The sequence below is a fragment of the Bos indicus x Bos taurus genome, chromosome 13 (genome assembly GCF_003369695.1).
Source record: "Bos indicus x Bos taurus breed Angus x Brahman F1 hybrid chromosome 13, Bos_hybrid_MaternalHap_v2.0, whole genome shotgun sequence".
In the NCBI taxonomy this organism is placed as follows: domain Eukaryota; kingdom Metazoa; phylum Chordata; class Mammalia; order Artiodactyla; family Bovidae; genus Bos; species Bos indicus x Bos taurus.
Genome location: NC_040088.1, coordinates 32,114,797 through 32,141,274, shown reverse-complemented (window position 1 = coordinate 32,141,274; position 26,478 = coordinate 32,114,797). Strand labels below are relative to the sequence as shown.

The 26,478-nt window shown below is 39.0% G+C and overlaps 1 protein-coding gene across 1 annotated transcript in view; it reads left to right on the top strand.

Moving 5' to 3' along the window:
- Positions 1-26,478, top strand: part of RNF24 (ring finger protein 24) — a 110,029-nt gene that overhangs the window by 70,673 nt on the left and 12,878 nt on the right. Inside the window, exons 3-4 of the mRNA XM_027559383.1 lie at positions 10,654-10,696; positions 12,826-12,867. Coding sequence (XP_027415184.1) covers positions 10,654-10,696; positions 12,826-12,867 — 85 coding nt within the window. The remainder of the gene's footprint in view (positions 1-10,653; positions 10,697-12,825; positions 12,868-26,478) is intronic.

Sequence of the window (26,478 nt, the reverse complement as noted above, 5' to 3'; positions counted from 1 at the left end):
TTAGCTTAAAACTAACAAGATTGGATATTAATAGATTTGTAGTAGTGATCATACTCTGTTCCTTGACAAATTGAGTCATTGTTAACTGAGTAATTCTTATTTGGGAAGCATCTCCGACTTTGCTGAATAACCGTTTGGTGAAGTAGTTATTACAGTTTCTCAGTAGCATTCCTTCTTTTTCTTCCATCTCATGCATGGATGTCTAGTTCACTCCAGTGAGTTTCCCCGGGGTCTCAGATGGTAAAGAATCCGCCTGCAATGCCAGAGACCTGGGTTCAGTCCCTGGGTTGGGAAGATCCCCTGGAGGAGGGCATGGCAACCCACTCCAGCATTCTTACCTGGGGAATCCCCATGGACAGAGGAGCCTGGTAGGCTATAGTCCATGGGGTTGCAAAGAGTCAGACACAACTGAGTGACTAAGCACAGCATAGTGGTAGATACCTGTCATTGTGTATTTTAAAAAAAAAAAAAAAAAAAGGATCTGATTTCTCAACAGAAACAGTGGGGGGAAAAAAATAAAAGCATTGATATTCATTAAAAAAAAAAAAAAAAGAGGCTCACTTTCACCATTACCATTCAACATTGTACTAGAAGTTCTAGCCAGAAGATTTAGGCAAGACAAAGAAATAGAGGGTATTCAATTGGAAAGAAAGAAGTAAAACTATCTCTTTTTGAAGATGACCTGATTCTATATATAGACAATCCCATAGAATATATATACACACACACACACACAAAAAAAAAATCTAGGAGTAACAGACAAGCAAACTTTGAGAATATAGAAGTAACACAAAAAAAATCAGTTATATTTCTTCTCACCAGCAAGGGACAATCTGAAAAGGAAATAGATGAAACATTTACAGTAGCATCCAAAAGAATTAAAATCCTAGGAATAAGTTTAACCAAGAAGGTGAAAGACTTACACACTGAGAACTATAAAATATTGCAGAAATAAAGAAAACCTAAATTAATGGAAAGATTTCAGGAACTGGAAGACTTAATATTATTAATATGGCAGTATTCCTCAAAGCAATCAACAGATTCAGTGCAAAGACTCAAAATTCTAATAACCTTTGATACAGAAATGGAAAAACTGATCCTCGGAGGTCTTAATGATCCGGATAACCACAATCATGTGATCACTCACCTAGAGCCAGACATCCTAGAGTGTGAAGTTAAGGGGGCCTTAGGAAATTTTACTGTGAACAAATACCAGACCACCTTACCTGCCTGCTGAGAAACGTGTATGCAGATCAAGAAGCAACAGTTAGAACCAGACATGGAACAACGGACTGGTTCAAAATTGGGAAAAGAGTACATCATAGCTGTATATTGTCACCATGCTTATTTAATTTTAACTTATATGCAGAGTACATCATGCGAAATGCTGGGCTGGATGAAGCACATGCTGGAATCAAGATTGCTAGAAGAAATATCAATAACCTCAGATATGCAGATGATACCACCCTTATAGCAAAAGGTGAAGAGGAACTAAAGAGCCTCTTGGTGAAGGTGAAAGAGGAGAGTGAAAAGGCTGGCTTAAAACTCAACATTCAAAAAACAAAGATCATGGCATCCATGATCACTTCATGGCAAACAGATGGAGAAACAGTGGAAACAGTGACAGACTTTATTTTCTCGGGCTCCAAAATCATTGCAGACTGTGACTGCAGTCATGAAATTAAAAGACATTTGTTCCTTGGAAGGAAAGCTCTGGCAAACCTAGATAGCATATTCAAAAGCAGAGACATTACTTTGCCAACAAAGGTCCATATAGTCAAAGCTATGGTTTTTCCAGAAGTCATGTATGGATATGAGAGTTGGACTATAAAGAAGGCTGAGTGCTGAAGAATTGATGCTTTTGAACTGTGGTGTTGGAGAAGACTCTTGAGAGTCCCTTGGACTGCAAGGAGATCCAACCAGTCCATCCTAAAGGAAATCAGTCCTGAATATTCATTGGAAGGACTCGTGCTGAAGCTGAAACTCCAATACTTTGGCCACCTGATGGGAAGAACTGACTCATTTGAAAAGACCCTGATGCTGGGAAGGATTGAAGGCAGGAGGAGAAGGGGATGACAGAGGATGAGATGGTTGGATGGCATCACCAACTTGATGGACATGAGTTTGAATAGCTCCAGGAGTTGGTGATGGACAGGGAAGCCCAGTGTGCTGCAGTCCATGGGGTCGCAGAGAGTCAGACACGACTGAGCTACTGAACTGAACCTTGGTGACTGCTTTTGATTGAGGTTCCCAGGGGTAATGACTGTATTACTGGTGTTATTTTACATTTAGTGTAGCATAATACTATTATTATGCGTATTTAATGGTGATTGTTCTATTAAAAATCTACTGTGGTGTCAGACACGAGGAAGACTTATTCTGATGTCTACCCTTAATTTTTTGTAAAACAGTTTAAACTAAGGAAGAATATTACCTATTTAGGCTTTCAAAATACATTATAAAAATTTTTTAACATATTATATTCTCCTTAATTTTAGAAAATAAAGAAAAATAAGATTTTTCTTAACTCAACAGCAAGAAGACAGCTGAATTTAAAAATAAGTAAAAGGGATTTCCCTGATGATCCAGTAGTTAAGAATCCACCTTGCAATGCAAGGGACACCAGTTCAACCCCTGGTCCAAGAAGATCCCACATGCTGCAGGGCAACTAAAGCCCATGCACCACAAATACTGAGCCCAAACACCACAACTACTGAAACCTGTGTGGCCTAGAGCCCATGCTCCCCAACAAGAGAAGCCACCACAACCCAGCACAGCCTAAATAAATGAACATTTTTAAAAACATACGTGAAGGGCTTAAATAGCCATTTCTCTAAAGAAGATATATAGACGGTCAACAAACACATGAAAAGATGTTCAACAGCATTGGTCATTACGGAAATGTAAGTTAAAATCACAACAAAATTCACAACAGGTAGATGCTGTAGTCAAAAATATGGAAAATGATAAGTGTTGATAAGGATATGGAGAAATAGGAACACTCATACATTGCTGGTGGGAATGTAATATGGTATAGTCACTGTGAAAAAGAGTTCATCAGGTCTTTGAAAGTTAAACATAGAATTCCCATAAGACCCAGAAATTTCATTCCTAGGTATATGCCCAAGACAAATGAAGAAGTATGTCCACAAGGAAGTTTGTATACTATGTTCATAGCATTATTCAAGAGAGCCAAAAGGTGTAAACAACCCAAATGCTCATCAGCAGATAAATGGGTAATCAAATTGTGGCATATACATACAGTGAAATATTATTCAGCCATAAAAAAGTAGCAGTGTACTGATACTTGCTACAACTAGAAAGAGGCTTGAAAACATTATACTAAATGAAAAGCCAGATACAGAAAGGTCATATGTTGTATGATTTATTTTATGTAATGTATCTATAATAGACAAATCCATAGAGACAGCAGGGAAGGTGGGATAGGGACCAACTACTTAATGAGTACCAGATATTTTTGATGAATAAATTTTTTTTAAGATTTATTTATTTATTTTATTTTTTGGCTGTGATGGGTCTTTGTTGCTGCACTCAGGCTTTCTCTAGTTGTGGCAAATTGGGGCTACTCTTCACTGCAGTGTGCTAGCTTCTCATTACAGTGGCTTTTCTTGTTGTGGAGCATGGGCTCTAGACACACAAGCTTCACTGGTTGCAGTGTGTGAGCTCAGTAGTTGCAGCTTTCTGGCTTAGTTCTTCCACAACCTGACTCTTCCTGAACCAGGGATTGAACTGGTGTCCTTGCATTGCAAAGCATATTCTTAACTACAGGACCACCAGGGAAGCCCGAAAAAGTTTTGAAATTAAAGTGAACTAGTTAAAAGACGCTTACTCCTTGGAAGGAAAGTTATGACCAACATAGATAGCATATTGAAAAGCAGAGACATTACTTTGCCAACAAAGGTCTAGTCAAGGCTATGGTTTTTCCAGTGGTCATATATGGATGTGAGAGTTGGACTGTGAAAAAAGCTGAGCGCCAAAGAATTGATACTTTTGAACTGTGGTGTTGGAGAAGACTCTTGAGAGTCCCTTGGACTGCAAGGAGATCCAACCAGTCCATTCTAAAAGAGATCAGTCCTGGGTGTTCTTTGGAAGGAATGATGCTAAAGCTGAAACTCCAGTACTTTGGCCACCTCATGAGAAGAGTTGACTCATTGGAAAAGACTCTGATGCTGGGGGGGATTGGGGGCAGGAGGAAAAGGGGACGACAGAGGATGAGATGGCTGGATGGTATCACTGACTCAATGGACGTGAGTTTGAGTGAACTCCGGGAGTTGGTGATGGATAGGGAGGCCTGGCGTGCTGCGATTCATGGGGTCGCAAAGAGTCGGACACGACTGAGCGACTGAACTGAACTGAACTGAGTGGTTTCACAATGTTGTGACTATACTAAGTACTACTGGATTATATACTTTAAGATGGTTAATTGTGTGTTATATGAATACAAATAAAAGAATGATAGTATTTTTAACTAAGTCAAGAAGAAATAGAAAGTATTAATAACTATATATCTAATAAGAAAAGCATTCCCACAAAGAAACTGCAAGCCAGGTAGCTTCACCAGTGAATTTCTCCATTTAAGGAAAAAATATTACTCTTATATGACTTTTCCAGAGAACAGAAGTGGAAGAAGTATTTCTTAACTCAAATAATGAGGCCAAATAATTTTTATTCCAAAGCCTGACAAGGACATTATAAGAGTGAAAATTATAGACTAATCTCTCTCATGAACAAAATATTAGTAAATCAAATTCAGGGGTGTGCAAACTGGTGGTACATCACAACCAAATGGAGTTTTGTTCCAGAAATGAAGGTTGTTTTAACATCTGAAAATCAATCAATACAGTGTACCACATTAACAGTAAAAAGGAAAAGTATGATGGGAAAAAAAAGCACTTGACAAAAATTAATACCTATTCATGACTTTTTTAAAATCTAAAACAAGGATACAGGGAACTTTATTTATTTGAATAAATATATCTACAAAAAATTTAGAGAAAACATTGTATTTAATAGTAACTATTGATAAGGACGGGAGAAGGCGATGGCACCCCACTCCAGTACTCTTGCCTGGAAAATCCCATGGATGGAGGAGCCTGGTAGGCTGCAGTCCATGGGGTCACTAAGAGTCGGACACGACTAAGCGACTTCACTTTCCCTTTTCACTTTGATGCATTGGAGAAGGAAATGGCAACCCACTCCAGTGTTCTTGCCTGGAGAATCCCAGGGATGGGGGAGCCTGGTGGGCTGCCATCTATGGGGTCGCACAGAGTCGGACACGACTGAAGCGACTTAGCAGCAGCATTAATAAGGACATTCACTGTCACCACTTTTATTTAATATTGTAGTCAAGGTCCTAGCCAGTGCAGGGGGAAAAAAGTAAAATAAAGAATAAAGAACAAAATCTGTGAAGGTGCTGTTACTATATGCAGACAAAATAATTGTATATTTTAAAATCCAAAACTTCCACAGATAAGCTGTTTATAATTAATAAGTGAACTTTGCAAGTCACTAGATACAGGATCAATGTACAAAAATTGAATTTTTTCTATGTAGTAGCAACAAAGAATTCGAATTTAAAAAATTTTAAATACCATTTACAGTAAATCAAAAACTATCAAATATCTCGGAATAAATTTAGTGAAGGATATGTAAGTGTTATACATAGAAATGTGTACAGAGAAAGAAGACCTAATAAATAGAGTATGCTATATTCATAGGTTGGAAATTCAATCTTACAAAGATGTCAGTTCTTCTCCCCAGTTAATCTAAAAATTAAACACAATCTCAGTCAAAATCCCAACAGGTTTTTTGTGGAAACTGATGAGCTCATGAAATTTATATGAAAATGCAAAGGCCCCAAAATAACCAAAATAGTTAAGAAGAACAAAGCTTGAGGACTTACACTACCAGACTCCAAAATTTGTTACAAAGGTCCAGGACTGAAAACAGAGTGCTCTTCACCCAGCACCCAGATATTCTGTAGTAAAAGGAATCAAAGCTCTTTGAAAGAAGTCATTAACTCCACAACTGAGCATGGAAAGTAAAAGATGAGCTTGTAACATGTTTTGGTGCCAGTGAGCTAGAAAATGCATGGAAAAGGATGAGGATATGTTGAAAGGCCACAAGAGTCAATCTGAAGGAGGGCCTAAAAGCCTAAATCTGAGCAACAAAATAATGATCATATTAAATTATAACCTGTAGATTAACACAAATATCCATGAGTCCATGCTGATATAAACAAATGAGGGAAGAAGGGCATCTTTTCCTTACAGAATAATCCCAGTTAATGGACAAGGAATTAGGAAACCACGAAACCACCACTAGGCAAACAATACAGAATTGTTGCAAGCAGGATGTCTTGATGCTAAAATCAGTGGGCAAAAGCTTGAGAAAAAATAAATTTTCATAATTTCAACATCTCTCCCCCAACTATATTGATATTTGCAACTGGTATCGATCAGTTGCAAAGGGGAAAATAGTAATTTTACAATGGGGAGACCCAGTAGACACTGCCATAGCCAAGTGATACATCGGAATCCTGAAAAACAAGGAAAAATTAAGGAACTGTCACAGATTAGTAAAAGCTAAAGAGATGTAACTAGAGGCAAGATGGGATCCTGAATTGGATCACAAGATAAGAAAAAAATATTAATGAAAAAACTGGTGAAATTCAAATAAATCTGTTTGGTTAATATTGCTACTGCTGCTGCTAAGTCGCTTCAGTCGTGTCCAACTCTGTGCAATCCCATAGATGGCAGCCCACCAGGCTCCCCCGTCCCTGGGATTCTCCAGGCAAGAACACTGGAGTGGGTTGCCATTTCCTTCTGCAATGCATGCAAGTGAAAAGTGAAAGTGAAGTCGCTCAGTCATGTCCGACTCTTATCGACCCCGTGGACTGCAGCCCACCAGGCTCCTCCATCCATGGGATTTTCCAGGCAAGAGTACTGGAGTAGGGTGCCATTGCCTTCTCCTTGGTTAATACTATATGAGTATTAATGTCAAAATATCAGTGTTAATTTCCTGCTTTTGATCATTGTACTACGGTTGTGTAAGATGTGAATATTGGAAAACTAGGGAGAGAAGTATCTGTGAACTCTGATATTTTTTGCAGCTTTCCTGTAAGTCCAAGATTATTTAAAAAAAAAAAAAACCAGCATGGTATTGACACAAGGTGCATTAGTTTCCGAGGGTTTCTGTAACAAAGAACCACAAGCTAGATGGCTTAAAACAATAGAAATGTATTAATCTCTTGCAGTTCTAAAGGCTAGGAGTTCAAAATTAAGGTGCTGGCAGGGCCATGCTACCTCTGAAGGCTATGTGGGGAGGATCTTTCCTTGCCTCTTCCTAGTTCCTGGTGGTTATCAGCAATCCTTGATGTTTTTTGACTGGTAGGTGCCTCACTTCAGTTTCTGCCTTTGTCCTCACCTGGCCTTCTTCCCTGTGTATGTCCTCTCATCTTCCTGTAAGAACAACAGTCTTATTGGATTTATGGTCCACCTTCATCGTAATATGACCTCATTTTAACTAATACATAGTCTGCAAAAATTATATTTTCAATTAAGGTTACATTCTGAAGTAGCAGTTTTATATTAATTTTGAGGGGGCTCTGTTCAATCTAGTACACAAGAACTGACAAATAAACCAATGGGAGAGAACAGAAACTCTAGAAACAGAACCACATACTGGTCTGACTTAAACAGCAGATATATCATGGCAACACGGTGGGGAAGGATCTTTTCAATAAATGAGTCAAATGAAAATCTGCATGTAGGTAAAAAGAATCTTGACCTCTACCTCATGTCATACATACAAATTTCAGATGGATCATAAACCTAAATGTGATAGGTAAAATAAATTATTTTCACAGTACACACACGAGATTATCTTCATGATCTGGAGGTTGACAAAGATTTCTTTAACTGCACACAAAAAGAACTGATGTTATTGGAAAGAGGTGATAAACTGGTGCATGTGCTCAGTCATTGGTGCTCAGTCATTGTCCAACTCTTTGTGACCCCATGGACTGCAGCCTGCCAGGCTCCTCTGTCCATGGGATTATCCAGGCAATAATACTGGAGTGGGTTGCTATTTCCTCCTCCAGGGGATCTTCCTGACTCAGGAGTTGAACCTGAGTCTCCTCCATCAGCAGGCAGATTCTTTACCACTGAGCCACCTGGGAAACCCAACTGGGCTTATTAAATTAAAAGCTGTTGTTCATCAAAAGATAACATTAAGAGAATGAAAAAAGCCATAAAGTAGGAGAAAATAATTGCAGTACCTAACAAAGGACTTGCATCTAAAATATTTAAAGAACTTCTACAAATCAATAAGGAAAAGACAGTCAACTCATTTTCTTAAATGGACAAAATATTTGAATAGGCATTTCATAAAGAATATATCCAGGCAGCTCTCACCTTCTGAGTTGGCCCACACTCTGTCTGTGGAGTGTTTCTCTCTAAATAAACCCACTTCTTACCGATTACTTTCTCTCACTAAATCTTTCTGCAATGAGACTTTAAAGTCTTATTGTAATGAAGCAGAGCTTCATTACATCCAGAGATCAGGTGTGATCTTGAAACCAGGCAGGGCCCTTTGGGGTGCCCAAGGATGGAGGCCTTTCTGTCTCCCATTTCTTTTTTTTTTTATTTATTTATTTTTTGGTTGAAGGATAACTGCTTTACAGAATTTTGTTGTCTGTCAAACATCAACATGAATCAGCCATAGGTATACATATGTCCCCTCCCTGTCTCCCGTTTCTTGTAGGCAAGACTTCAGTCTCCCATTACCTTCCCTGAGTTTCAAAGGGTGGATTAAAACAGTTGCTAATCAAAGAAGGAGCAGCAGCCAAGAAACCAGTGAGGCAAGATTAAAGGGACCAGAGAAGCCCATCAAGATTAGGAGACCTGTCACCTGAGATGAGATTAAGTGAAAGTCTCTCGTGTCTGACTCTGTGACCCCATGGACTATACTGTCCATGGAATTCTTCAGGCCAGAATACTGGAGTGGGTAGCCATTCCCTTCTCCAGGGGATCTTCCCAACCCAGGGATAGAACCCAGGTCTCCCACGTTGCAGGTGGATTCTTTACCAGCTGAGCCACCAGGAAAGCCCAAGAATATTAGAGTGGGTAGCCTATCCCTTCTCCAGCAGATCTTCCCAACTCAGAAATCAAACCCAGGTCTCCTGCATTGCAGGATTATTGAGATTAAAGGAGTGCAAGCCCTGCTTACACCCTAATCTTGTCAGATACCACCTTTGAGCCCTTATAAAAACCCTCATCAAGTTCCCTGGGGTTGAGACACATAGTTTTTCGAGGCAGAAACCTGTCCTGTCTCCCTTTGCCTGACAAAACTTTAATAAAGCTATCCTTTTCTGCTTCACTGCCCTGCCTCAAAAAGAAGTATCCAATCAGGCAACAGGCATATGAAAGGGTTCTAAACATCATTTGGGAAATGCAAAATTAAAACCAAAATGAGAGGGTACTTCTCTGGCAGGCCAGTGGTTAGGACTTCACCCTCTAATGCAGGGGATGTGAGTTCAGTCCCTGGTCAGGGAGCTAAGATCCCACATGCCTTGTAGCCAAAACACCAAAACATAAAACAGAAGCAGTATTCTAACAAATTCAATTAAGACTTTTTTAAAAAGTCCACATCAAAAAAAAAAAAAAAAAAACTTAAGAAAAAGAAAACCAAAATGAGATACCACTGAACACTCACCAGATTGGCCAAAAAGTTTTAAACTGACCTTACCAAGCTGTGGCAAAGATGTGGAACAACTAGAACTTTCATGTATACTACCTATCCACAGGAGTAAAACTTGTACAAGCACTTTGGAGCAGCAGTTCTACTCCTAGGTATATACTCAACAGAAATGAGTCTGTGTGTCCACCAAAAGACATGCAGAAGAATTTGTATAGCAGCTTTATTTGTAATAGCCCCAAACTGAAAGTAACCTAAATATTTGCCAACAGTGAAATGGATAGTTTCATATTTATTCATAAAATGGAACACTATGTCAGTCAAAAATAACAATTACTGCAGCAACATGGATGCATTTCTCAAGTAACTGTTGACTGACAGAAGTCAACACAGAAGAGTATACACCAAATGATCCATTTATGTGAAGGTCAAAAACAATCATAGTTAATCTACAATGATAAAAATTAGGAGTTTTAGGGGTGAATGTTGATTGGGAAGAATCATTTAAGGGATGCTGGAAATGTTCTATGCACTGATCTGGGTGATAGTTAAACTAGTGTGTATAATTATTTTTTAATATGTGTATTTTTGAGGCTTTTGTTCATTGTTAGATGTATATTATACTTCAATTTTTAATTAAGAAAAATGTGATAAATATTATAAATAGGAAAAGAATTGACACTTCATTAAAATATTTTAGATTTTGTTTTAATGAGATTGCACTTGATCTTATATGTTTGGATAATGTTCTATGGTTCACTGGTCACTTTCTCATAACATAGTAGTGGGTATGTCATTTGAGTGTATTCTAGAATAAAGATTCTAGATTTTAAACCATAAATGATACAAATTAATACCAAAAATAGGAAATTTAAAATTTTTTTCAAAGTCTTATATGGAAATCTCAATATTGCATTGCTCATTTCTGTCTTTTAGGCTAAGACATCAAGCACACAAAGAATTTTATGCCTACAAACAGGTGAGAGAGATTTACTTAAGACTGGCTTTCATCTTGTTTTTCACCAAATAATGAGGGCTCAGATTTCCACACATATTTTGAACTGAGACTGGATTTTCTTGTGTTCATTTTAGCATTTTGCTTGTCAGTTTGCAGTACAATACACTTCACTTTAAGTATTCTTAAGTATTACTTGAAGTTATAGAAAGTTCAAATGATAAAATAATACAATTTAACAGGGAACTCTGGAGAACATTTTGCTAAAGGGAAATGCTGTAGCTTAAAATCCTAAAGTTACTATTATTCTAATGGAGTTCAGAGGTCCAGTAAATGAATTTTTTACCTTCCTCCTTGTTAAAATACATACTAGTTCCTTGGAGGTAACCAGGTGTATTATACTGATCTCATCTCCTCCCTTTTTACTTTAAATATTAGTTCACATCATACCACTGAGAAGTCCAGATACTTCTGTCATTGTTGTTAATTCCTTGCCCTTAGTACTGTCCCTTTGCTGATTTGCTCTTTAAGGTAATAAATTTAGCTTTTCTTGAAGGCCTGTAAAATTTTTTTTTCTTCCATGTGTCATCCATTAATATTTTACCACTGACACCAAAATTAAGGGCCTAGGTGTTCCTTAATTTTCTTTTGAAATTATTTTTGTCATCCTTAGTAGTTTGGGAGGGGGAAAGAAGTGGGGGCACAAACTTCAGTTTTTTTGGGTCTTTAATCTTGCTGATACTGATGTTACAGAACCATGTCATCATTTTAGAATTACATATCTTTTTGTCCATCTTTTGTCTGTGTTGCTTTGAAATCTGAGCTCATTGGTGAGTTCCTTGGATGTCCACACTGATATTCATAGGTAACCCCACTCTTCTCCATGGGTCCCGTGGGATTCATTTACAGAGATAAATGTCTTAGTTTTCTAATGGAATGAATCTGTTTGTCTCAATTTTGTCTCAAATTGTTTTTTGAGAAACCTTTATACTGTTTTCCATAGTTAGTGGCTGCACCAACTTAGGTTCCCACCAACAGCACAGGAGAATTCCCTTTTTTCCCACACCCTCTCCAGCATTTGTCATTTGTAGATTCTTAATGCTGGCCTTTCTGACTGGTGTGAGGTGGCACTCACTGCGGTTTTGATTTGCATTTCTCTGATAATTAGTAATGTTGAGCATCTTTTCACATGATTGTTGGCCATCTGTATGTCTTCTTTGGAGAAATGTCTATTTAGGTCTTCTCCCCATTTTTCAATTGGGTTGTTTTTTGTTACTGAGTTGTAGGAGTTGTTTGTATATTTTGGAAATTAAGCCCTTTGCAGTCACATCATTTGTGACTGAAATGTCAATTGTGACACATATTTTCTCCAGTCTGTAGATGATCTTTTCATTTTGTTTATGGTTTCCTTTGGGCTTCCCAGGTGACTCAGTGGTAAAGAATCTACCTGCCAATGCAGGAGACGAAGGAGACATGGATTTGATCCCTGGGTTGGGAAGATGCCCTGGAGGAGGAAATGGCAACTCACTCTAGTATTCTTAGGGGAAAATCCCATGGACAGAGGAACCTGTTGGGCTGCTGTCCATGGGGTGGCAAAGAGTTGGACACAATTGAGCACACATGCATGCAGTCTCCATAAAGTTAGGTTAGGGACAGCACCTGGATGAATTTCAAGCCCATTTATATAACTCTAGATAGAGCTAAAGTTTTCTGAGGATAGTCATGTATAATAATAAGCAAAGCTTCAAAAATTAAGGTTGACCTTACCTTTCATTCTTTTATAAATTACCAGTCAGTCCCATGAGTCAAAACTGTGTTTTACCAAATCTTGAGGCAAGCAGTCTCATTTACTTTCCCCCCATATTAGCAATTACTCCAGATTGCTGTGTATTAATGTTGTCTCCCAGAATTTAGTCTGTTCTCAAAGAGATTTTAAAATTGCTTTTAAGAATATTGCTCCATTGCTCAAGTTAAAAGAATATTGCTGAAATGTTCTGTCTCAAACTGTAAAAGAAATTCTCCCCAATACTGAATATGAGGTGATATGAGCTATATAAACAAGAATATAAAAGAAAAATATTTGTGAGTAAAATGAGACATATTTCAAATTACAGATATAAATGGGCATAAAAGCATACTTTTTTGTCTTACAGGTTATATTAAAAGAAAAAGTAAAAGAACTGAATTTGCATGAGGTAAGTTGCCTATAAGTATTTTAATCTGTTCTTGATTATTTGGGGGCTTCCCAGGTGGCTCAGTGGTAAAGAATCCGCCTGCTAATACAGGAGACATGGAAGACTCATGTTTGATCCCTAGGTCAGAAGATCACCTGGAGTAGGAAACAGCAACCCACTCCAGTATTCTTACCTGGAAAATTCCATGGACTGAGGAGCCTGGTGGGCTACAGTCCATGGCGTTGCAAAGAGTCAGACATGACTGAGCACACACACCACCACTGAGTATATTCTAATATGCTTAAATGTCTTTATTTTCAGAAGCTGAAAAAAAAAATTAGGCTTATTTTGATCAGCTTAATAGAATATTTGAGGGTGAGGTCACATAAAAATCCATTTTGTAAAGACTTACAAGAGAGTAAAATAACTCATTTTTAATGGGATTGTTGCCAACATAAGATATCATAGCAGCAGAGATGCTGCTTACTGTCCATACTATGTGAGTAGGAGACAAATCTAAACAAGTTTTTCTACTCAAGGTGAATTTGCATTAATTTCACTCTTGAAAATGTTCCCAGAAGTTTTTTCTTACCAATGCCACAAAAAAGGCAGTGATTGCTTCATGACAGTGGGGATTTGGGGAGGTGAGATGGAAAGATGGAATGGGGCAGAACATACAAGGAGAAATAAGAACTCTTGCAGTTGTTACTTAGTGATGAAGTTGTGGGGTTGGAATATTCACTATGTTGTTATGCTATCTAAATTAAATACAAAAGTGTGCGTGTGTCCTGCTGTACACCTTAAGACAAATAATCTATAATAATTCTTGTTTATTTTATTCCTGTGTTGCCTCTGATTATAAATGTTCAGAATTTTTATTTTTAGAGCCCTATCTCTTCCACCCTTACTGAGTTGTTTTTTTTTTTAATTTTATTTTATTTTTAAACTTTACATAATTGTATTAGTTTTGCCAAATATCAAAATGAATCCGCCACAGGCATACATGTGATCCCCATCCTGAACCCTCCTCCCTCCTCCCTCCCCACACCATCCCTCTGGGTCATCCCAGTGCACCAGCCCCAAGCATCCAGTATCGCGCATCGAACCTGGACTGGCAACTCGTTTCTTACATGATATTCTACATGTTTCAATGTCACTCTCCCAAATCTTCCCACCCTCTCCCTCTCCCACAGAGTCCATAAGACTGTTCTATACATCAGTGTCTCTTTTGCTGTCTCGTACACCAGGTTATTGTTACCATCTTTCTACTGAGTTTTTTAATTGGTATTTAAAGTAAGGACTTGAAAAGCTTCACATTATAATACCTATGTTTTATATAACCTAACTATGGTGAAGCTACATTGCCAATCCCTTCAAAGAGAGTTAATTTGTAAAAGTATTTGAATAATAATAAAAATAATGATTTGTGTTATTGTTGAACACTTTGAAGTCTCTGCTGGTTTTGGGCGCTTCCCTGTTGGCTCAGATGGTAAAAAGGAATCTGCCTGCAATGCAAGAGACCTGGGTTCAATTCCTGGGCCAGAAAGATTATCTGGAAAAGGGAATGGCAACCCATTCCAGTATTCTTGCCTGGAGAATTCCATGGACAGAGGAGCCTGGCAGGCTACAGTCCATGGGGTCGCAAAGAGTTGGACACAACTGAGCAACACACACACACACACTGCTTCTTTGCTCTTTCTGCATATATTTTATCAAAGAGTTGATATGGTTACACCATCCTCATTGCACAGTGGTGAGTATCCCCGCCTGTCATGCGGGAGACCAGGGTTCCCCATCCAGGAGGCAACACGCCCTTTGGGCTTCCCTGGTAGCTCAGCTGATATAGAATTTGTACAGCATTTCAGACCTAATCATGGATTAAACTCAAGCATCAGTTACTATTTGACTTTAAAATTTTTCCCAAAACAGTAATAGAAAGTGATCCTCTTCTGTTTGGGGTCATTTTGATGACCATAATTGAAAAGATCAAATTCTAATACACATTAACAATATTGAATAACCATGTTTGTCAGGAATAGAAGTCTTCCTTATTGGTTTGACCCATTAGTTTAGCATCTTTATCCTGAAAAAGTACATTGTGGTGTATCATTTTGTGTCAGAATTGTTATCCCAGCTGCACCTATCAATTCCAGTTTCACTGTAACTAAGAAAACCTAACCTGGCTGTACAACTGTTTTCAGAGGCCGATCATATATTTTTCACAGTTCATTTGGTTCTTTTTGGATGCATTTCTTTGTGTGGAAACTATTTTCTGTCAGACTTCTTTGTGTTGTTTGAATCTGTGGATACAGAGGAACTAAAGATACAAAGGAACCATGGATACAGAGGGCTGACTAGAAATTATACATGGATTTTTCAACTGCATGGAGGGTCAGCACCCATAGCCCCCTGCGTTATGTTCCAGGGTCAACTGTAATTTTAAAAGTTACTGAATAGATAAAACATGTCAGACATTGTAATAAACCATGGAGACACAAAGAAACATAACTAATCTCTGCTTTTAAGACATTAACCATCTATTACAGAAGACTATAAATGAGAATCACACAAGAGTGTACAGAAGGGTGCCTTGTGTTATCTGAAGTAACAGTGAGAAGCTCTTCAGGGCTCCACTATTGCACAATTGCTTCTTCTTGGCTTTTGCTCCCCTAATGGAACGTTCCTGGGACCTTGCAGACTCAGCTGCCCAAACACCACCCACCCTTCCAACTTCTTAGACCACTCTACAGCTACAATTATTTATATCACTTTTTGTTTACATTGTTCTACCAGTCTAGGAGTCGAGCAACACTCAACATGTGAAACTAAGGAGATGATGTGTACATATTAAAATCATAAGAATATATTGCCCTTCTGTAAACAAAAAATACCTTCTTTTAAAACCCATAGTCTTCCTTGTTTACCTTTTCTTCCTCCATCTTTTAATAGAGACATGGATCCAGAGAAACAGATTTCTGAGAGAAAACAATAGGACAGTCATGTAAGTGGGATAATAAATTGCATCTAATGGAATCTTGGTATCAAGAGAAACAGAAAGGTGCCCTGGAAGCTGTGACACACTGGGGCAGGCATCAGATCAGATCAGATCAGATCAGTCGCTCAGTCATGTCCGACTCTTTGCGACCCCATGAATCGCAGCACTCCAGGCCTCCCTGTCCATCACCAACTCCCGGAGTTCACTCAGACTCACGTCCATCGAGTCAGTGATGCCATCCAGCCATCTCATCCTCTGTCGTCCCCTTCTCCTCCTGCCCCCAATCCCCCCTAGCATCAGAGTCTTTTCCAATGAGTCAACTCTTTGCATGAAGTGGCCAAAGTACTGGAGTTTCAGCTTTAGCATCATTCCTTCCAAAGAAATCCCAGGGCTGATCTCCTTCAGAATGGACTGGTTGGATCTCCTTGCAGTCCAAGGGACTCTCAAGAGTCTTCTCCAACACCACAGTTCAAAAGCATCAATTCTTCGGCGCTCAGCCTTCTTCACAGTCCAACTCTCACATCCATACATGACTACAGGAAAAACCATAGCCTTGACTAGACGAACCTTGGGCAGGCAAGGTCTTGTGTTAAAGAAATCGTCAGCACTTAGCTCCAGGGGAATAGAGGCCAGCTATCGCCAGATCTGAGTTTTGTTTTGTTTTAAGAAAAGCCCGAGAGCCTTGTCATTTGCATTTAGTCTTTGATTTGTTCACCACAGTATCCCCAGCTCTGGTTATGGTGAGTGGTTGCTTTCTCCATTAAATCTTTTTTGCACCTTTATCAAAAATCAAAGGGCCATATTTTTATGAGTCTATTTCTGGATTCTGTTCTATTTATTTTTGTGCCTGTTTCCTTCACCAGTACCACAGTTTTGATTATTGTACCTTTATAGCAAGTCTTAAAATCAGGTGTATGATTCCTCCAACTTTAGTTTTTTTTCCAAAACTGTTTTAGCTGGTCTAGTTCCTTTGCTCTTTCATGTAAACTGTAGTAGCAACTTGTCTATAACTACACACACAGAGAGACACAAACATCCTGCTTTTTTATTATTATTTGCATTAAATATGTAAATCAGTTAGGGGGAAATTGGCATCTTTACCATGTTGAGTCATCTAATCTGTAAACACATTATGTCTATTTATATTTGAAGTAGTGTTTTTATAAACAGCATATAGTTATGTTTTTTAGTCCACCCTGCCAATCTGTCTTGTAATTGATGTGCTTAGACTATTTATGTTTAATGCAATTATTGCTATGTTTGGACTTAGGTCAACTCTTATTTATCATCTGCTTTTCCCTCTCTTATTTATTCCTTTGTTTCCCTTTCCTACCTTCTTTTGGGTCATTTAAACATTCATAAAATAATATTATGATTTTATCTTTTTGTATAATTTTTTAGTGGTTGCTTAGGGATTACAAAATAAATGCCTAGAATCAATTTTTTAGCACTTCAGTTGGAATGTAGAAACCTTCCCACCATATAGATCCCTTTACTTTCACCCCTATATATATAGTAAGTATATAGCATCTATATACATTGAAAATTCCATCAGACAGTGTTGTATTTTTTACTTTCAACCATTAGATATATTTTAAAGAATTCTGGAGGGGAAAAATAGTTTGTTGTTCCAAGTCTCCTTCTTATGTAATTTTCCTTCTATCTGATGAATCTCGTTTAGCAATTCTTTTAGAGTAGATCTGCTGGCTATGAATTCTGTTACTTTGCTTTCAGCTGAGAATGTCTTTATTTCATCTTTATCCCTAGGTTGATGTTTCTTTTCCTTCAGCCCTTTTAAAATGTTGTGCCGCTTCCTTCTGAACTCTGTGGTGTCTGATGAGAAAAACGTCGTCATTCAAATCATTGATCTCCTGTCAATAATGTGTCCTTTTTCTCTGGCTACTTTCAAGATTTTTTTCTTTGCCTTTTGTTTTCAGCATTTTGATTATGATTTGTCTCAGCATGGATTTCTTAGGATTTTTCCTGTTTGGAGTTTACTCAGCTTCATAAATATGTAGATTTGTCTTTCACCAAGCTTTTTAGCTATTATTTCTTAAACTATTTTTTCTGTATTGTACTCTTTCTATCCTGCCACTCTCCCAGAGCAAGCCTCATCCACCTTCTGTGGCCACGTGAGCCAATCAGAACGTTAGGCCTGTATCTACACAGTACAATACAGTGATACAGACATCCACGTAGCTTCCAAATTTGAGCACGTTTGGGTCCATCGCCTTTTCTGTTAGGGTGATACTGCAGAAAGGAAAGGAGAATCTGCTCCTTCCTGCATCTCAGCAGCTAGGATCCTAGCTGCACAAGGACCAGGAAAACTCCTGGGTCAGGCAGAGAGTGAATGAGGAGTCATGTGTCAAACACGCTATGGCCTTGCTCTACCCTAGTTTCCACAGGAAGAGACTCTAGGAAGGTAACCCCTTGAAGTCGCCCCTTGTGTAAAATGAAGTTAAAAACATCTTTTCCAGACTTCCCTGGTGGTCCAATGGTTAAGAATCTGCCTGCCAGCCGAGTTCTTTACCACTGGCGCCACCTTTAACATCTATATACATATACATACACATATATATAAAAAATTGAATCACTTTGCTGTATACCTGAAACACTGCAAATCAACTATATTTCAATTTAAAAAGTTAACATTAAAAAATATTTTAGGGACTTCCATGGTGGTCCAGTGGCTAAGACTCCATGCTCCCAATGCAGGGGGTTCAGTCCCTCTTGAGGGAACTAGATCCCACAGGTCACAATTAAGACCTGGTACAGCCAAATAATAAAATAAATATTTTTTAATTAAAAAGAAAAGAATCTGCTGTCAATGCAGGGGACACAGTTTGATCCCTGGTCCAAGAAGATCCCACATGCCACAGGGCAACTCAGCCCATGCAGCACCACTACTGAGCCCAAGTGCCACAACTGCTGAACCCAGAGGCCTAGAGCCCATGGTCTACAACAAGAGAAGCCACGGCAATGACAAGTCTGCACACCACAACTAGAGTAGCCCTCTCACTGCAACTAGAGAAAGCCCCTGGGCGGCAACAAAGATCCAGCACAGCCAAAAATAAATAAAAAAAATTTTTTAAGAATATCTTTTCCTTCTCACTTCCCTACAAGCCCACTCCTTTCCCTTTGGTCCAGTGAGGAGGTGACTCTGTTGCTACAAGTTTTACCACATCCCTTTCTTATGTGGGAGGAGATTTTAAACCCACTCATCTTTCTGAGATTACTGATCAATCTTCTTATAAATCACATTACTGAAATTTATTTTTAAATTATAAGTACTTAGAACCCAACTGAGGTTTGTCCCAAGTTTACATTGTAAAAAATTGTTTAAAAAAAAAAAAAGCCCAAAGCATGTATAGGGAACTGACAATATTTAGGACCCTAGAGACTGAGTGAGCAGAGTATAGTCCCTCCCTTCCCTCAAAGAGGGAGAGAAAGTCATAAGCCAATGAGGCTAGGACAGTAATGGGCTGAGCACACGAATACATGAAGGCCATGGCAGGAACTGCCCATTGTACTTCAGTCTGGAGCAAGAAAGTCAGATCTCTTCTGAGCAGCACAGCCATGTTTAGGTTGCTTTCATAGCTTTCAAAGATTCCAACATTAAATGACACCTCTGAATTGGGAATGCTGCCTTTGCAAATATATGATTATCCTTGTAACTATTCAAGGAAAAGTGTAATAATTATTGTCCACTACCACCATCAAAGAATGATTGTCTATTTAAAAGAAAACCATTTTGGCTAAATGACATCAGCTGTGGGTCATTTGCATTGCATGACATTGTCTTCCCCATGTGATTCTCCATCCCTAGCTCACATTTGAGGTACATTTACAGGTTGTGTCAGCCCGTTGGGAAATGTCAAATCCTTCCTTCTTGGGCATTTTAGGGATCATATACTCTGTGAGTACTAGATAATTAGTCTTCTTCCCAGTGTGCTATGGTCCCTAAAAGCCATTTTCCCTTCAAGTTTGTTTTATTTATGGGTATAATGTCAAAGTTAAAAAAAAAATGGAATCATGTATTCCAGGTGGTAAGATTACCAAGATGTCTGTTTCTTCATATAATTTATCTCAGGAGCAAGGGAACTCACACTATAAAAAAATTAGGTTAGGTAGCTGCTGCTGCTAAGTCGCTTCAGTCGTGTCCAACTCTCTGCGACCCCGTAGACGGCCTCCTACCAGGCTCCCCCGTCCCTGGGATTCTCCAGGCAAGAACCCTGGAGTGGGTTGCCATTTCCTTCTCCAATGCATGAGAGTGAAAAGTGAAAGGGAAGTCGCTCAGTCGTGTCCAACTCTTAGCGACCTCATGGACTATAGGCCACCAGGATCCTCTGTCCATGGAATTTTCCAGGCAAGAGTACTGGAGTGGGGTGCCATTGCCTTCTCTGAAGGTTAGTTAGGGTAAGTGTTATTCCTTGTTTTGCTTTTATAGCAGTTGAGGTTTAAAAAAGTTGAGGAGAATGGACATATCCTCCAACTTCTGAGTGTGGAGAAAAATAGATGGCCCTTTATCTTTTTTAGTCTAGAGCCTTCACGTTATGATGCCCCTGTTGTACCCACAAACGTGAAGCTTCTGCTGTTCCCCAAGCTGCAAAAATTACTCTGAAATGCCAGCTCCCTTCTATTCTCTGAAGAGCTGTCAGTTAACTTGCTATTGACTAGCGGATTTTTGCCGAAACTAATGCCTGTGGCTGGTGATTTGTATTTTCGCTGGCCAAAAATCAGTTCTGTTGCCTCACTTACACTTTGCAGGTTATTACATTCAATAGTTACACCTGACACACCTGTGAAGTCTTCTCCAGCACCACGAGCTTCATTTTCACTTTCCTTATCATAATCAATCACTAAGGTCTTTTGTCATTTTTGTTGGTCTAATAAGAGAAGCGAAAAGCAAAGGAGAAAAGGAAAGATATAAGCATCTGAATGCAGAGTTCCAAAGAATATCAAGGAGAGATAAGAAAGCCTTCCTCAGTGATGAATGCAAAGAAATAGAGGAAAACAACAGAATGGGAAAGACTAGACATCTCTTCAAGAAAATTAGAGATACCAAGGGAACATTTCATGCAAAGATGGGCTCAATAAAAGACAGAAATGGTATGGACCTAAGAGAAGCAGAAGATATTAAGAAGAGGTGGCAAGAATACACAGAAGAACTATACAAAAAAGATCTTCATGACCAAGATAATCACGATGGTGAGATCACTCACCTATAGCCAGACATCCTGGAATGTGAAGTCAAGTGGGCCTTAGAAAGCATCACTACGAACAAAGCTAGTGGAGGTGATGGCATTCCAGTTGAGCTATTTCAAATCCTGAAAGATGATGCTGTGAAAGTGCTGCACTCAATATGCCAGCAAATGTGGAAAACTCAGCAGTGGCCACAGGACTGGAAAGTGTCAGTTTTCATTCCAATCCCAAAGAAAGGCAATGCCAAAGAATGCTCAAACTACCGCACAATTGCACTCATCTCACACGCTAGTAAAGTAATGCTTAAAATTCTCCAAGCCAGGCTTTAGCAATACGTGAACGTTCAAGCTGGTTTTAGAAAAGGCAGAGGAACCAGAGATCAAATTGCCAACATCCGCTGGATCATGGAAAAAGCAAGAGAGTTCCAGAAAAGCATCTATTTCTGCTTTATTGACTATGCCAAAGCCTTTGACTGTGTGGATCACAATAAACTGTGGAAAATTCTGAAAGAGATGGGGATATCAGACCACGTGACCTGCCTCTTGAGAAACCTCTATGCAGGTCAGGAAGCAACAGTTATAACTGGACATGGAACAACAGACTAGTTCCAAATAGGAAAAGGAGTACATCGAGGGTGTATATTGTCACCCTGCTTATTTAACTTCTATGCAGAGTACATCATGAGAAACGCTGGGCTGGAAGAAGCACAAGCTGGACTCAAGATTGCTGGGAGAAATATCAATAACCTCAGATATGCAGATGACACCACCCTTATGGCAGAAAGTGAAGAGGAACTAAAAAGCCTCTTGAGGAAAGTGAAAGAGGAGAGTGAAAAAGTTGGCTTAAAACTCAACATTCAGAAAACAAAGATATGGCATCTGGTCCCATCACTTCATGGGAAATAGATGGGGAAACAGTATCAGACTTTATTTTTGGGGGCTCCAAAATCACTGCAGATAGTGACTGCAGCCATGAAATTAAAAGACGCTTACTTCTTGGAAGGAAAGTTATGACCAACCTAGATAGCATATTGAAAAGCAGAGACATTACTTTGCCAACAAAGGTCCATCTAGTCAAGGCTATGGTTTTTCCAGTGGTCATGTATGGATGTGAAAGTTGGACTGTGAAAAAGCTGAGCACCAAAGAATTGATGCTTTTGAACTGTGGTGCTGGAGAAGACTCTTGAGAGTCCTTTGGACTGCAAGGAGATCCAACCAGTCCATTCTAAAGGAGATCGGTCCTGGGTGTTCTTTGGAAGGACTGATGCTGAAGCTGAAACTCTAGTACTTTGGCCACCTCATGCAAAGAGTTGACTCATTGGAAAAGACTCTGATGCTGGAAGGGATTGGGGGCAGGAGGAGAAGGGAACGACAGAGAATGAGATGGCTGGATGGCATCACCGACTCAATGGACGTGAGTTTGAGTGAACTCCAGGAGTTGGTGATGGACAGGGAGGCCTGGCGTGCTGCGATTCATGGGGTCGCAAAGAGTCGGACACAACTGAGTGACTGAACTGAACTGAACTGAATATTCATATCTGAATTAGAAGTGTATTCTGAAAAATCATCTTCTGATGCACTAGTATATATGTTGCACAGACAAGAGAGAAAGTATCTGCATAAAATTTACCGGAAAATTCTTATTTACTCAAAATTTCACAATGTGTCATTTTTGAAAATTTTACAGTAATAAACTTGCATTTATAACATACACAAAGTTGGAAGAAAAATCCAACAGAGCAAAATGTGAATGATCATGACAATCATAAGTTGTATAATGACGCCTTGATCAATTTTAAACTCTTAACAACTTCACATGGTAATGTTAATTGTATCACTCTCAAAAAATATATTAATACGTCTCTGGTCAATAATGTTCAGGTAACAAACGATGAATTAATATATCTCTAGTCAACAATGTGTTAAGGACCTTTCTGCCTTTTATCATGCAAAACAAATGGCCTCAAGTATCTATGCAGTGACCAATCAGTAAATGTATGTCCTAGCCCAGTTTCTAACAGGGCTGATAGGATCTATTCTTTGACTTTGAAAAATGAAGAGTGATTTCCTGTCTCATTCTGTAAGGCCAATATCATCTTGATATCCGGACCAGTCAGTGATATCATAAAAAAGAAAAAACTCCAAATCAATATCACTTATCAATATAGTTGTAAAAATCTTCAACAAACACTAGCAAACCAAAATCAGCAGCATATAAAAAGGATTATAATTTGTCCCAGGAATACAGAGTTGGTTGAACAAAGGAAAATCAGTCAATGTAATACACCCAGTTGATAGAATAAAGGGGTAGGGAGAACACATGACCACCTGAATAGATGTAGAAAAAGCATTTGACAAAATTCAACATTCTTTTATGATAAAAATACTCAATAAAGTAGAAGCAGAAGGGAACTTCTGCAACTTGATCAAGGTTTCTATGAAAAACCCACAACTAACATCATACTTATTGAAAGACTAGAAGCTTTTCTTCCTAAGAGGAAATTAGACAAGGATGCCTACTCTAATTGCTTTTATTTAACATTGTACTGGAGGGGTCAAGCCAGAGCAGTTGAGCAGGAAAAAGTAGTAAAAGGCATCCAGATTGGAAATTAAGAAGTAAAACTGTATTTGTAGATATGATTTTGTAGCCACAGGAACCCCAAAAGAATCCACCAAAAATCAAGAGATAAATGAGTTCAGAAATTTTTCAGAATAAAGATAAATATACAAAGTCAGCTTTGTAGTGGCAATGAACAATCTGAATGAAATGAAGAAAACAATTCCAATTACAATGGCACCAAAAAGGGTAAGATTCCTGGGAATAAATTTGACAAAAGAAAGATGCTCAGACTTGTACACTGAAAACTATAAAACATCACTGAAAGACATTAAAGAAGACATAAATGAATGGAAAGACATCCTGTATTCATGATTTGGAAGACCTACTGTTTTGGGTTTGTTTGTTTTTTCTGTGCTTGATGTCTGCTGCAGGTTTTCTCTAGCTGTGGCTACTCTCTGGTTACAGTGCACAGGCATCTAATTGCAATGGATTCCCTTGTGGCAGAGCACGGGCTCCAGGGTGCTCAAATTGTGGCGCACAGGCTTAGTTGCCCTGTGGTATGTGGAGTCTTCTCAGACCAGGGATCAAACCTGTGTCCATTGGCAAGTGGATTTTTAACCACTGGATCACCAGGGAAGTCCTTACTATTATTAAATACAGCAGTATTCCCCCAAAATATTTACAAAATCAGCACAACTCCTATCAAAACTACAGCTGCCCTTTTTTTATAGAAATAAACAAGCAGAACTTAAAATTCACATGGAACTATAACAGTCCCAAATGGCCAAATACAATCTCAAAAAGGAAGAGAACTGGAGGATTCACACTTCCCAATATCAGAACTTACCACAAAGCTACAGTATTTAAGACAGTGTGATACAAGCACATGGATAGACATAAAAATCAATGGAATAGAATTGAGAGTTCAGAAATAAACCAATACATTTATGGTCAATTGATTTTCAACAAGGATGCCAAGACATTCAATAGGAAAAGAACCATCTATTCAACAAATGGTGCTGTAGATTGGTTCAAGGTGGTGGAGCAGAAGGACATGTGCTCATCTCCTCCTGCAAGAGCAGAATCACAACTAGCTGTTGAACAGCCATCTACAGGAGAATGCAGGAACCCACCAAAAATAGATACCCCATGTCCAAAGACAAAGGAGAAGCTGCAACAAGATGGTAAGGAGAGCTGCAGTCACCATAAAATCAAATCCCATACTCGTGGGGTGAGTGACTCACAAACTGGAGGACAGTAATACCAAAGAAGTTCTCCTACTGTTATAAAGGTTCTGAGACCCATGCCAGGCTTCCCAGCCTGGGTATCTGGCAAAGGGACTAGGAATCCTCATAGAAACTGACCTGGAAGGCCAGTGGAATTTGACTATAGAACTTCCACAAAACTGGGGGAAACAGAGACTCCACTCTTGAAGGGTACAAACAAAATCTTGTGTGTGCCAAGACCCAGGGGAAAGGAACGGTCACCTCACAGAAGACTACCTGCTTAGTGCTGGAGGATGTCCTGTGGGTTGGCCATGGCTCACTGCAGGGATGGGGGCACTGGCAGCTGCAGTCCAAGGAGGTGCCCCTTGGCACATGAGCCCTCTTGGAGTTCACCATTAACCCTAGCTTATAGACTCCAGGACTGGGTCACCTCAGTCCAAAAAACTGCCAGGGAGGGAGTGCAGCCTCACCCATCAGCAGACAATCAGATTAAAGTTTTACTGAGCACAGCCCTGCCCACCAGAACAAGACCCAGTTTTTCCCACCTCTCGTCCCTCCCATCAGGAAGCCTATACAAGCCTCTTAACCTCATCCACCAGATGACAGACAGAATAAGGAAAGACTACAATCCCATAGCCACCAAAACGAAAACCACATCACAGAAAGTTAATCAAAATGAAAAGGCAGAGATTATGTCCCAGATGAAGGGACAAGATAAAAGCCCAGAAAAAAACAACTAAATGAAATGGAGGTAGGCAATCTTCTAGAAAAAGAATTCAGAATGATAGTTAGACAATCCACAATCTCAGAAAAAGAATGGAAAAGATCCAAGAAATGTTTACCAAAGACCTACAAGAACTACAGAATAAACAGAGATGAACAATACACTAGAAGGATCAACAGAATAACTGAGCAGAAGAATGGATAAGTGACCTGGAAGACTGAATGGTGGAAATCACAGCCACAAAGCAGAACATAGAGAAAAAAAAATGAAGACAGCCTAAGAGACCTCTGGGACAACATTAAATGCACCAGTGTTAGCATTATAGAAGTCCCAGAAGGAGAAGACGGAGAAGACTCAAGAAAATATTTGAAGAGCTAATAGCTGAAAGCTTCCCTAACATGGAAAAGGAAATAGTCAACCAAGTGCAAGAAGCACAGAGAGTCCCAGGAAGGATAAACCCAAGGAGGAACACACTGAGACACACAGTAATCAAACTGACAAAAATTAAAGACAAAATATTAAAAGCAACAAGGGAAAAACAACAAATAGCATACAAGAGAACTCACATGAGGCTATCAGCTTGTTTCTCAACAGAAACTCTGTGCCAGAAGGGAAGGGCACAGTGTGTTTAAAGTGATGAGAGGGAGGAGCCTACAACCAAGAAGACTCATTCAGATTTGATGGAGAAATCAGAAGCTTAACAGACAAGTGAAAGTTAAGAGAACTCAGCACCATCAAACCAGCTTTTCAACTAATGCTAAAGGAACTTCTCTAGGCAAGAAACACAAGAAAAGGAAAAGACCTACAAAAAACAAAACAGTTAAGAAAATGGTAATAGGATCATACATATTGATAATGACCTTAACTGTAAATGGATTAAACATGCCAACCACAGAACATAGACTTGCTGGATGAATTAAAATATA